A 13166-nucleotide genomic window follows, 5' to 3' on the forward strand; every position below is an offset into this window, starting at 1 on the left:
ACATCCCTGCTTCTTCCTGCAAAGTACTTCCTTCCAGTGCCACTCAGCTACAGAGAAATACCAGCTGGGCTTCTGGAAAACACAAGCTAAACCTATTGTTTTGACCATGGCAGTTTGGACTGTTCTGGGACTTCTATGTCTTGGTAAGAGCAGCCTCTTAACACCACTTAAATGTGGTTGAAGAAGATGGCTGTTAGCAGAAATGTCCCCCTATTTAGAACCTGTGAAACTTACTTGGGGGAAGAGTTTATTTCAGATTAGTTTACTCTTAACTGGAAATCATCCTGGGTCAATTAAGGATGGGTGATATGATTGTTTCCTATCAGTATCTTTTGAGAAACAGGACCTAGACATTTTGGTAAAATTGTCCTGAATATTAAACACACTGTGCACATTATTTTCAACTGAGCAAGATGCCTTTCTGCATATACCAAGTTCCCCTGCCCTAGACTGGGGCTCTTTTCTGTGATTAAATAACAGGTGACAAATATCAGGATCAAGAGTTGGCAGCTCTTTCAGATTCCCTCATTCAAGCAGGATGGTTAACGTGACGCTAATATTTGGAATCTAGAAGATCTTTCCTCTTCCCTATTGCAAGTTTACCTGCTGCAGACCATCTGTGGATCAAATTTTATTTGAGTTTATCAGTAGTATTTGATTGGCTGGTCACTTGTAAAGACTGTTTGAATTCATTTGGAGAACATGTCACGGGGAAGAAAAACGTATCCTTTGGGTGATTGATATAACATGACCTGCATGCCATATGTTTCAGCATATCTGCTTACCAGACTGTAAATGTTAGAGGCACATTTGACTTTTTCCATTATAACTGTAATATCCCCCTCCAAAAAAATTAAAATAAATATTTTTTCTTCACTTTCTTTTGCAGATTGCCAAAGATATCAAACAGTTCTATGATGAGGCAGTGATTGAAACAAAGTCAGATAATGAGAACAATTCAAAGGCAGCAAAAACAGTTGTGAAAACTTTCCATGAAACGGTGAGCTATGTTCAGGGAATCAAACAATAACTTTCCATGATCATATCAGTTGCCTGCCTTATTGCTCTTTCATTTTTAAACAGTGCTTGAAATACGCACAATTGTATATACTGCCATGTGTGCTATAAACAAGGACTTAAGAGGTTCTTCACCCTTAACTATTCAAGAGCTGGTAGTTTCTATACAAGGAATTGTTGTTAGGTAATCATGTTGAAACATGACATTTTTAGCACTTCTCTCTATGCTTCATTCCCTCAGTCTTCATTGGACATTCATGTGTACCCATCATTCACTCACTGTCATTCTATTTGGAGAACGACAGTCATTCTAAACAGTCCTGGAATCCTTCTAAGCATTCTGAAAATGGCAAAAAAATCCTAACATTTACCCACAGAAAAATTGAATATTGGTGCCATACATATAGATGCTCTTAGTGCTATTCTGTTACCTTGGTTTTAAAAAAGTAAGAATTTTGACATTAGGGGTAATGTGAATATGTCCTAGCTGAACATGTTGGCTAGAATCCTATTGGGAAGTTAAGAATGTCTAACCTAGAGTTATGCATTTGTAAATGTTTGGTATACACAATCTATGTACAGTATTTCCTAATTTAGGGAATGTATTGGGACCGTGAAAGTCCCCGAGTCCGGACTTACCAGGCAGCAGCCACTGCTGTCAACAGGAGTCTGTTCTGCTGTAGGCTAGGAAACTGCTGAATGATGTTCCCGCCATCCCTTGTGTAAGGGATAATTGTGATGGGGCTTCCTCTTCTTTGCCCTGGGGGTGGCTTATACAGGGAGGTGGGAATGTTAGTCAGCTGCCTTCTAAGTGATTGGGAAATTGAACCCCCATCAGTCTCAGAAGTTGATTCCCAGTAAGTAGGAATAGGAGGATGTTGAGATGGGATTCACAGCATAGCTGTGTAACCATGGTGGCTACACATTCATAACTCCCCCAGAGGATTCTAGCTATAGTCATTATAACCTTTGTGGTGATCTTAAATTGAGTCCATTAAAAAAACAGAACAAAAAACTGTCCTGTTGTCAGTAACTATATTGCTAAAATAGTAAAAAAAAAAAAAAAATCAAAAATCAAAATTAGGATTGGTCCAAAACACACTGAAGAAATAATCCAGTTTAAACCTGCTTTAACTGCCCTCGCTCAATGCTAGGGAATTCTGGGAAATGTAGTTTTGTGAGATATTTAGCCTTGTCTGTCACAGAGCGCTGGTGCCACAATGAACTACAATTCCCAAGATTCCCTAGCACTGAGCCAGGGCAGTTAAAGCGTTCTCAGAGTGGGTTATTTCTGCTGTGTGTTTTGGACCATTGTTGTAGTTTTATAACACTATAAAATCACAATGTAAAATTAACATTATAGCATTGTGGTCTTATAGCTTATTAGCTGCCTGTTGTTTTAAAAATTACTAAAAGATGTTTTAGGATTACTAAAAGTTTGGTTACAATATATGGGTTCATCAAATGGAATCCATTACAACAGATGCGATGGTTGTGTGCTGTGAGCTTTAAACAGCAGCAGCAGCTAATGGTGATTTCTATCTCACCAGGGTAGAAAATCTACTCAAGATTTTAGTCTGAACTTGTTAGAAGTTACTCAGGATATTGAAACTAACCTTCAGATTAAGTTCAGCATCTTGGATTGTTCCTTTAAAGTTTGGTCTAAAACCTGGGATTGAGAGGTAGTAGCTGCCACAGCAAATGGCTCAACCATAGTAGGATGTACCCTTAGTACTAAAATTAGTAATGTGAATAGTCAAATGCAAGTTTAGCTTTATCTTTAAAAACAAACTTCATAACATAGAATCACTTCATAACATAGAAGCTTCCCCTTTGGAAACAGCCTAGGATGCAGAAAAGACAATTTGTATTTTAAGTGGCTAAATGAAGCTGAAGAAGAGAAATTGGAACAATCCCTGTCCAGTTTTTTTAAAAAGGAGAAAGGGAGCTTGTGGAAAAGTAGTAATCCATTATTGCTTTTAATTGGATTGCACCAGAGACAAGGATGTGTGTTTTCTTTGTAAGAAAGGATGGTAAGAGAGCCAAGTTTTGTCATTTTGTGTATAATACTAATGATAATGCAGCTCTTAAATGAGCTGTTTATCCCTGCCAGGCTTCAGACGTAAAGGTCCCCTTCCATGCAAGGCTTGCAACCTTCCAGGCAGTACCCAAAACCTTTCAGTTCAGGGCTTTCCTCCCAATTTAAGCCACTATTCTAAAATGCCCTGGCAACTAATCTCCCCATTTCCTCCATATGATATTGCATGGATCCAGTGCAAGCGGTAGGTAAGATGAGAGGGAGAGATTCGGGTACCAGAAGCTATGTGCTGGAGCCCTTTATTGATTTAGATGTTAGGCCTTTTGTGATTAACTGAAAAAGAAACATGTAACTTGAAATTTTTGGAGAAGAAAATCTATAGTCAATATTTTCTACCTTTTCTCTGCTTACAGCTAAAATGTTGTGGCACGGGTTCATTTTGGGAGCATCTATACACCCTGACAAATCAAGATGACCTCTGCAGTAAAGGAAGCTCAACTTCAGTATTGACAGATGTAAGGAACCATAATCATGATACTGCAGTGCTTTCTAATGCATAGGCTTTTCTCGTTCAGCAAGAGTCTAGTTGGTTGGTGTGTGGGAGAGTCAGGTGGTGAGGTATTGTCTTTTAGTTTTGCAATGCTAGCCACTGCTATAGGTTGATTGCTGCTTTCACCCTGCCAAAGACTCATTTGTTTCCTTGTTCTATTTTTTTCATTCTATCTGTGCCCCACTTGCCTGTCTCTGTGAAACTCTGAAATAGCAATTTTGCTTTTGTCTTCCACACAAGAAAACTGAGCCAATGGAAGAGGGCAGAAAGTGGTCGGGCAGAAATACTGCTCTAAACTAGCCCTGGCAAACTGAGTTGAACTTATGGCCAAAACAGAGTTCCTTTTTCCATAAAACATATTTGGTTAAGTTTTTAAAAAATGCATTTATTTAGTACACTTCTAGACTATCCAAGTTCTCTGGGCAGTGCACAAGTATTTTTTTTAATTAAAGAAAATATTAATTCAGAATAAACCAATAAGGTTAAGGGATAAGGATAGTACAGCACATATAACAAATATAAAATCACAAGCAGAGATACAAAAATAGTTCTTAAAATGCCTGAAATAATAAAAATATCTTCTCCCGGTCCCACCATGGTACTACTTTTGTATGATGAGGAGATTGCAAGCTTCTATGAAGCAAGAAGCTATGCTCATGATAGCAGTGCTGCTGATAGGGTCTCCCATGTTAACCAGTCTTTTGCTGAGGAGCCAGACTAATCATACCAAACATTAGTGTGGGGTGATAATGGCAAAGGATCTCACAGATAGCAGAAGTGGCACCATAGTTAATGCTTGATTGTACTGTGCAGTAAAACTTTTGTTGAACGTCTCTTACCATGAAAACCCTATGATGAGACAATCCAAAATAAACCAAGAAATAGTGCCAGAAGACAGGTCAGAAGGCAGTCAACAAGCTATTAGGGTACAGAAGAGGATAACTTTGAGTAACACTATAGCTGATGACGCAATTGGACTCAAGCTGAAAGGACATTCAGCTGTTGATGTGCTCAGAGGTGAAAAGAAAGTCTAAAGCTGCACAAACAATATTATAGGAACTGTATACTTTGGAAGGCTGCACCCTCACTGTATACACTACAACCCCCCCCCCTCACACACACACACACATATTTTTGACTTCAAATGCCCTGGAAATACCCGCTAGAGAGCGGGGAGCATTTTTGCTATTTTGTTAGGTCCTCCTGGAACATTTTAGGCCCAGGAGAGGCTTTAAAAAAACAAACAACGGGAATTGAGTAGGAGTCAATTCATTTCCTTTTTCCAAAAAAGGCCTCTCCTGGGCCTAAATTAACCCTGGGGGAAAAGCTTGGCTAAAATGCCCCCTAGAGGGCATTTCTGGGCAAAAAAAGTTGACCCTGAAGAGCCTTGGGGACCACAAAAATGGTCCTGGGAGGCCAACACTTGCCCTGCCGTGTTAAAACAACAGTTCCTTCAGCCCCATTTTCTTGAATCGGCCTTGAGAACAGGAACTGAACCACTGTGTTTTAGTGCCAATGTCAGCCTATACGAATAAACAAAACAGCTGAGAATACTGAAAGCTACCAAGAAGGTGGCACTCTCCCTCTCTTGGCACCTGACATTCTATAGGCTCATTGAGATGAATCCAGCAAATCTGTTTCATCCAAGCTGCAATTATGTAAAACACATGCAAAATACTGCACTGAGCAAGATGATCCATCTAGAAATATTAATCTTGGAACATGGAACTACCTGATAAGTGGTTAACTTGAATTAGAATCCCTTCTTATATGATAAAACACATATACACACCCTTCCATTTCTTACCCTTATGATGTTATGATGTGTTGCTGTAAAGAAGCAGATGGACAGAGATTTGTTTGAAGAGACTGAATATTTAATATGGATACTCTGTTTGGCTTCTGTATGAAGGGTTATCAGAGGAGCTAAATCAAGGATGGCTTCCAGATGTGTTTGGGATGCAACTTTCATCAGATCTCATTAGCAAAGGCAGTCCAGTCCAGCAACATCTAGATATCCTTTAGTTTCCCATCTTTGAGCTAAATCATTATTTCCTCAACAGTAGGATCTGGGTCATCCTGAGGCTATTATGGGATTGAGGTGCATGGCCTGATAGACTTTGTACCCTCAATCTTCTTCATGGTTATACTTGTGGTGGTGATGGGGGAGTAGGCTCACATCCAGGATATTTACCTGACAGATGCATTATTTTTACCTCAGGACTTGAACTGTCATGCAAAAATTGATGAGCTGTTCTCTGGAAAGCTGTACCTGATTGGTATTGCTGCCATTGTGGTGGCTGTGATCATGGTAAGTGTGGTTTCTGTGTCAGACAGTGGAACACTTCAGAGTCTTGCCATCCAAGCAACATCTATGAGCAGCATGCTGGTGGGCTTCAGAGTCAGGCAACAGAGGGTTATAAAATTTGGTAATGGGAATGTAGGGGCTGTACAAACAGCCCCTAACAGGCAGCATGCAGCTGCCCCTTTACTGGCCAGATCAAGGCTGTGGCCACCGCATACCACAGCTCTGATCCAGCCTCTGGAGGGCAAAAAAAGGAGCCGCAAAATGCAGCTCCTTTTTGCGTCCTCCAAAAGGCACCCCAAACACAGTGGGGCAGCCTTGTGATGATGGCCTTTTGGCGCTGGATCTATATGCAGTGCCAGGGTCCCGCCATGATGCCGCACTGTCTTTAACGGTGTGCAGCATCATGGCACGTTAGGGACAGAGTCATGGCGTCGAGCGTGTGGACGTTCTGCTGTGACTCTACCCATAGGCTGGCACTTTGTGTCCATCTGTACCAGGCCATAGACTGAAAAATCAGGAGGGAGGAATTGGACTGGCAAGTGCATGCCCAAGGGAAGATGGCCAAATCAGACCTCCTTTCCAACTCTTGAATATATTTTTATTCAGCAATTTTTTTTATATTCTTCATATATAATATTTTACAATATATTATACAATATTATTGTATACTCCAACTCTTTGAACTGTATTGGGGTTGCAGAAAAGCAAAAGCAAAACAAGAACTACATTTTTGAAAAAATAGTTTTTCACAGTTCTAAAGAGATATTTGGGTTTTGGAGAAAATTATATTAATGAACTCCAGAGTCTCTCTGCCTACTACCGCCATCTTTTTCTTGTTCTTCCCTTCTAGTTGTAGGGAATAGTAACAACATCCTAGTTGTTACTTCTGCCTACCCTTCTATTTCTTGCACTTCCAGGCAACAAGGGAGAAACCTTCTAAGTGTTCTTGAGAGGCCTATTTACACTATACAGTGTTGTTGTTGTTGTGTGCTTTCAAGCAGTTTGGCAAGATTTGTTCAAAGGGGGTTGTCTATGCCTTCCCCTGAGGCTGAGCACATGTAACTTCTCCAAGGTCACCCAGTGGGCTTCATGTCTGAGCTGGGAATAGAAACCTGGTTTCCAGAGTTGTAATTCAACCACTACACCACACTAGCTCTCACTGCACAATTATATTGCTGTGTTCCACCTGAACGGCCATGGTTCTGAGCTGTGGAATTCTAGGATTTGCATCTTAGAGAGGGACATTTAGATTTCTAAGCCAGAAGGTTCCTCTAGTTCCTCACCAAACTACAGACCCCAGGATTGGGGTGGAACCATGGCAATTAAAGCAGAATAACTACTATAATTATGTAGTATGAATAGGCACCAAGATTTCAGTGTTCTTCATTATGGTTTCCAAAGAATATTTCTGAAGGAAAATAATGGATATAAGAACAGAAAAAAAACCAGGTGATCTTAGATCAAAGGTCTAACTAGTCTAGCCTTCTGTTCAGCTAACCAGGTGCTTTTGGGGGAGGGGGTGCTGCCAACTGGATCTGAGTGCAACTTGTACCTTTTCATATCCCCTGTCAGTTTGATGTGCAGAGGCATACTAATTCTAACACTGGACACATACCGTTTCTGGGATCCTAATTAATAGCCACTGAGGGTCCTAACCTCCATGAATGTTTTCAGTTCCCCCTTAAGGCTGTTCAAGGTAGTAGCCATTCACTACATCATGTGGCAGTGAGTTCCACATAGTAAATTAAAGCATTCCTTGCCCCTTTGCCTTCCCACAGAAAGTGAAAACTCGTATTATTCAAGTCCTCCTTTTTAGCATTTGTTTTATATCTATTTGGCTGAAAAGAGACTTGGCAGCAGTTTTCTTCCAATTAGTATTGTCTTGATAATGTGGTTGAAATGTATTTGATTACTATTGTTTGCTACTTAAAATGCAGACCACATTTTAATTTATTTCTTGAACTTGTGATAGTGAGAAAGCAAGCTGACTTTAATCAAAATCCATTTCTAACCATCTTTACTTGAATTAGTTTGCCCCTCAGGCTTTTTCTTGCCAGTCTAAATAGGAGCAAGTATAAATGTGCAGCCAAGGTGAGCACCTATGCCGTTACTTTCTGTAGAAATATAGCTAAGTGGGCTGGAGTCTCAATGCTTATATTTTTCTGCTCCTTGCCCTACAGATCTTTGAAATGATCTTGAGCATGGTACTGTGCTGTGGCATCCGAAACAGCTCTGTCTACTGAGAAGTGGAAGGGCAGGGGCGAAGCAATGGAGCCGAAGGGACCCCAGAGTGCCACTGTAAGACCAGGAGACACTTCCAACAAAACACAAAGAAAATTATGTATATAAATATTTCAGATATTACCATACAGTACTTATCATTCTTACTTGGAAGTCTTCTTCTTTCTGTTTGTTTTAAGGGAGGGAACTGGGGGGGGGGGGTCTTTTTTTTTGTATATTTGTGGCAGAGTTAAAAAGACACATCAGTTTGTGTGGTAGAAAAGTTATTAATGCCAGTGATTCCAGGCCTTTTATCAAAAATAGCTTCTCTCTCTTTCTCTCCCCTCCCTTCTCCCCACCCCACTGTTCTAGTACTACCAACATGGAATTAAGGAGACTTTCCCCATTGATAGGTACTTTTATGAAGAATGTGTACACTTCCTGTGTTTGTATTCCCCAGCGATTTGGGGGAAGGGGGGTGTTGCGCCAGTTCTCAGCATTTCCTGTTCTAACATTCTCTATTGTGACTTATAAATAATCTTGTATTCTTACTCTAAATAGTTGAGCATGTGTGGATACAAGAATTCTCCCTTGAGGTAATGAAGATATTGCTTTTAGACCTATTCCATGTTGAGTATCCCTTATCCAAAAAATCCAAAATGTTCCAAAATACAAACCTTTCTTCATGGGTGGTAGAGATAGTGACACCTTTGCTTTCTGATAGTTCAGTGTACACAAACTTTGTTTCGTGCCAAACTTATTAAAAAATAATGTGTATAAAATTACCCTCTGTCTATGTGTATAAGGTGTATATGAAACAGAAATCAATTTCATAGTTAGACTTTGGTCTCCAAGATATTTCATTATATGTATATGCAAATATTCTGAAATCCAAAACAATTCTGGTCTCAAGCATTTCGGATAAGGGATACTCAAACTGTATTTCCAGTGCTCCTCCTCCATCCATGATATTTTGTAAATGTGTATAGACCCCATTAACATGAAAAATCCTTAATGTCTTCTGGGGTCACAACATGGATGTGTTAAATCTAAAAATCTCACAAGGTATTAATTTATAATGGAGAAAGAATTTAAACCCTGAGCTCATCTGTTAATTGGGATCCAAACTATTTGTTTATATGAATAAAAAAACCAAAACTAAAGTAGGTCTGATAATGGAATGTTGAAGCTTTTTATATCTTACTGCTATGTTTACATGATTAGTTCAGAATGCAAGTGCTGTCTGATGTCATTCACTTGGTAAATGTGTAATACTTTAATGATGCCAAAAGCTATCTGTGGAAGGAATTCAGTAGAATAATGGCTGGAAACCTGTTCATTGAAGATGCAGTTTTTAAGGAGGCACCTGTATTTGTGCCTTTTTAAAAAACTAGACTAATAAACGTGGAGAATAGCCAATGAGATATATATATATATATATGTAGGACACTGCAAAGAGGCCTTGTTTGTTACCTAGCACCCACTAACCTCTTCCTTAATATAGAATTCTCCTGCCCATTGTCATTGGTTTTTGAAACTCATGATGAAATGCCACAGGCAAACCCTACTGTCATCCCCATTTAGTAGCTGAAGTTTGCCTTCTATGTTCTTTGCAAGTTGTAGTTCATGAAGATGTAATTTTAATCCTGGTTTTAATCTGCAGCGTTGCTTCTGAAATGGAGTAGATTCTGTGCCCTTTAGAATTGTGGAAGAAACAAAAAGGATATAAATGTACAATGATTCATAAATAATTTTACAACTCTAGTTGCAATGCTTTTAATTCACATTCAGGAGACCATGTATGGATTCTGTACCCCTTGATGCATTTCCTCTCTAAATACATCAGTGGGGGAAAACTAAAGGCTCAGTACAAATATACTGTTAGAATAACCTAGGCATCTCAGAAAACTAAACAAAAGATTGGTCAGAGTTTCAGCATCTCCACCATCACACCCCACAAACCTTTTTTGTCCTTATGGCTTGGCTAAAATGGACTCCACTATCTAGAATCCCCTTTAAAAGTTACCCTAATCAAACTCTTAAGAAACAGTATCCCAAGAATTTGGGGGAGGGGGGAGCACCTCTTTTAGCCTTAGAAATAGCCTTAAAGCAACACTGCCCTGAATGTCAAGCTTTGCATGCACTGGAAACAAAAAATGATTCTTCCAACCTACCCCACCCTTCAAAGGTTTTGAGGGTCATATGTTCCAGTATAATATACTTTGTGTACAGTTTTTAGGTAATCAGCTATGCATGTACATTTAATTACACACACATACACACTTGCATTGTGGCTACCAGTGTGCAGGATGGATATGTGTAACTCACTGCCTTTTGTCAAGTCTCCCAGAGAAATGTATATAAATGTACCACTAAACATTTTTTTCTAATAGTGTATGTTTGATATTGTTTAGCATGCAGATGTTGATTTGTAAACAGCCAGTGCTTTGTTCTGAAGCTTCACAAGTCTCTCTTCTAAATGTAATATCAGCATATTCTTGGGACAGAGAACACACTTTCTTGTAGACTGAAAGCTGTAGTTGACTAGTGAGGCTTATACTGCATTGATGAGGAAGATGAACTCCATTAAACTTTTTCTGGAGTTTTCTGTGTGCATGGCACCAGCTGCATCCTACATATAAATGTGTATAGCAATGTCATATCGCTTTTGTTTTGTATTGATTTTTGAAAATGGAAAGCTTCTTCTGGATGGTGTGGTTTTCAACTAGGGGCTTAACAAGGTTAGGTACACATCTGGAACTTCAGTGAAGAAAGCAGTGTGTAGACTGTGCTACTCCTCCGACTCAAACTCTCTGGAGGCTGCTTTTTATTAATCTTTTTAATTTTACATACTTACAAATATTGATATAAGTATAATCTGTGTTCCTGAGAGGTAAGCAAGAGACCAGAAAATGGATAATAAAAGTGCTTCTGTGCAAGTGACTTTTAAGTTGCAGTTTTTGCCTTCTGCAGAGAGACAAATGGGTTGGAAATAAAGCTCTTAAAGCTAGGAATAGTCCCGTAATTGCATCTTTTTGTGCTCCAGAAAAGGTGAGAGAAGGTAATACATAGAAGCTATTAAACTGTAAAATTGTTTCTGGGCAGTATTACTTTGAACTTTAGTTGATGAACTAAAAACAGATCCCTGACCTGTTAAGGTTTTTTTTTTAATGCAGGATTTCTTAGGGGTTTTTTTTTTTAGCAGAGCTCATGTTTACTGTCTATAAAGTGTTAACAGTCCATGATCTGTGGTTGGTGCATTCATGTAAGCTGGTCTTAGGTCTTCTTTCAGTGCCAGTAATGACACGAACTGTTGCCATTTTCCTTTGAGTGTTTGCAAAGAACTAGCAAGAGGGAGGTACAGATGGCTTCAGAACTCCAAGATAGGTTGATAAGATAGGTGGTGAAAGGGAAGAGGGCTTGAGTTAAGAGATGCCCATGGCAGGGTTACAGTTAAGGTTATCTAGCAACTTATTAAAACTAACACAAAGCTTGTGGCCAGATTCCAAAAAACATTTCCCTGGTTGTACTTCACCAGAGAACACCAGTTGGCTGGATTGAGCTTTATTGAATGATTATGCTCAAAGAACTAATTTTTTAAGGTTGCTGTGTTCCTTGAAGAAACTATGATAAAGAATTCTGTTGTAAACCAAAGGAGAAATTTAGCATCTTTCTCATGGTTTGGCCCTGTGCAAACTAAACAGGACTAATTGTGAAGAGACTACAGAGGGTGGGCCAAACATAGCTACTGGCTACATTGCCCTGAACGCTTGGGTTTCTTTTATATTGTGAAGCATGTCACAAGCTGTATGTTCACATTAAGTACTATTTCTTTTCTGCCTTTTTTGGTCACTTTTCAGATTTTTAATAAACATTTTCTCCTAGTGTGTATTGTGTGATGAAGCCCCATGTTTTTAAAGACCCCAAAAGACACAGCACCCCAATGCTTTGACCATCACATCTCCACAGCACTGGCAAAGCCAACCTTGGGAACAGAGAACAAATGGGGCATAACAAAAGAGCGAGAAGGGAAGAGTAAAATGAGTATTGGCCAGCTGAGCCTTGCTCTGGACAGAGAAAGGCCATGAAGAAACTCCCATCTATTGCAAAATATACTGAGATAACATTTGCATTAGAAATTCAGCAACTCTCTCAAAAACATCCATGTTTCCAACTAGATTAATGAGAGAAAATAATCAGTTCCAAGTAGTTTCTTCCAATGCCTGTCATAGAAACAGGTGGCAACAAATCTATCTCGCAAGAGTGCAGGCATACAAATGAAGATCTTGCCTCTTCTTGCTTTCAGCAAACAACCTGGGCTTGCAACTTCCTCCAATAGTTCCCCTTTGAAAGGGGAGGAACAAATGAACTAGGGAGGAGTGACAGGCCACTGCCATCACCCCTCATTTGTGGTCAAAACTCACCCTCATTCTTCTCATTGCCCTGGCTTTGCTTATGCCCAGCAATCTTGTCTATTTGCTGTTGTCTTGCTTGTTTATCTGAATGTTAACGGAATCTGTTAAAATAACATTTTTTAAATATATATATATATATATATATATATATATGACAACAATTAAAACAGCCAAAAGCCAATTGTGTCCTGTCAGATTTATTCCTTCCTTCAGCAACATGGAACAAGTGTGCTATTTCAGACTTTTTGGATCGAGTCCTGCTTGGGTGAATTCTGCTTCCTTAACACTTCATTTAGATTTTTTCCCTTTTCTTTTCCTGTTTTAAAGCAATAGTCACTTCCTGTTCCTCAAAATGTGTATATATGAGAAGATTTTGCTGGTATAAAGCTTCTGTGCTTCATCCTGCTATTGTGTAACACAATTCCTGTATTCAAATTGTGATGTGTTATTCCAGTGGTCTTGTCAAGAACAAAAAAAGGAACACTTTCACATACAGGGGATGGTGATGAAGCACTGGGTAAGTGGGGATTATTATGATCCACAGCAGTGGTGTGGATGTGTGGCCTTTTGAATGTTTTGGGGCTACAGCTCCAAGCAGATCTAATTCTCAGCCAAACA

At 39.4% G+C, this 13166-nt stretch overlaps 1 protein-coding gene across 2 annotated transcripts in view; it reads left to right on the plus strand.

The window, feature by feature from the left end:
* The window catches only part of CD81 (CD81 molecule), a 98540-nt gene extending 85811 nt beyond the window's left edge, over window positions 1-12729 (plus strand). For both annotated transcript variants that reach the window (XM_089520998.1, XM_089520999.1), the window contains exons 5-8: window positions 890-1000; window positions 3469-3570; window positions 5827-5916; window positions 8094-12729. In XM_089520998.1, coding sequence (XP_089377124.1) covers window positions 890-1000; window positions 3469-3570; window positions 5827-5916; window positions 8094-8156 — 366 coding nt within the window. In that variant the 3' untranslated portion in view covers window positions 8157-12729. The remainder of the gene's footprint in view (window positions 1-889; window positions 1001-3468; window positions 3571-5826; window positions 5917-8093) is intronic.
* The last annotated feature ends 437 nt before the right edge of the window (window positions 12730-13166 follow it).

The sequence above is a fragment of the Sceloporus occidentalis genome, unplaced genomic scaffold, assembly GCF_023333645.1.
Source record: "Sceloporus occidentalis isolate IW3139 unplaced genomic scaffold, rSceOcc1.0.p SCAF_4, whole genome shotgun sequence".
Classification (NCBI taxonomy): Eukaryota; Metazoa; Chordata; class Lepidosauria; order Squamata; family Phrynosomatidae; genus Sceloporus; species Sceloporus occidentalis.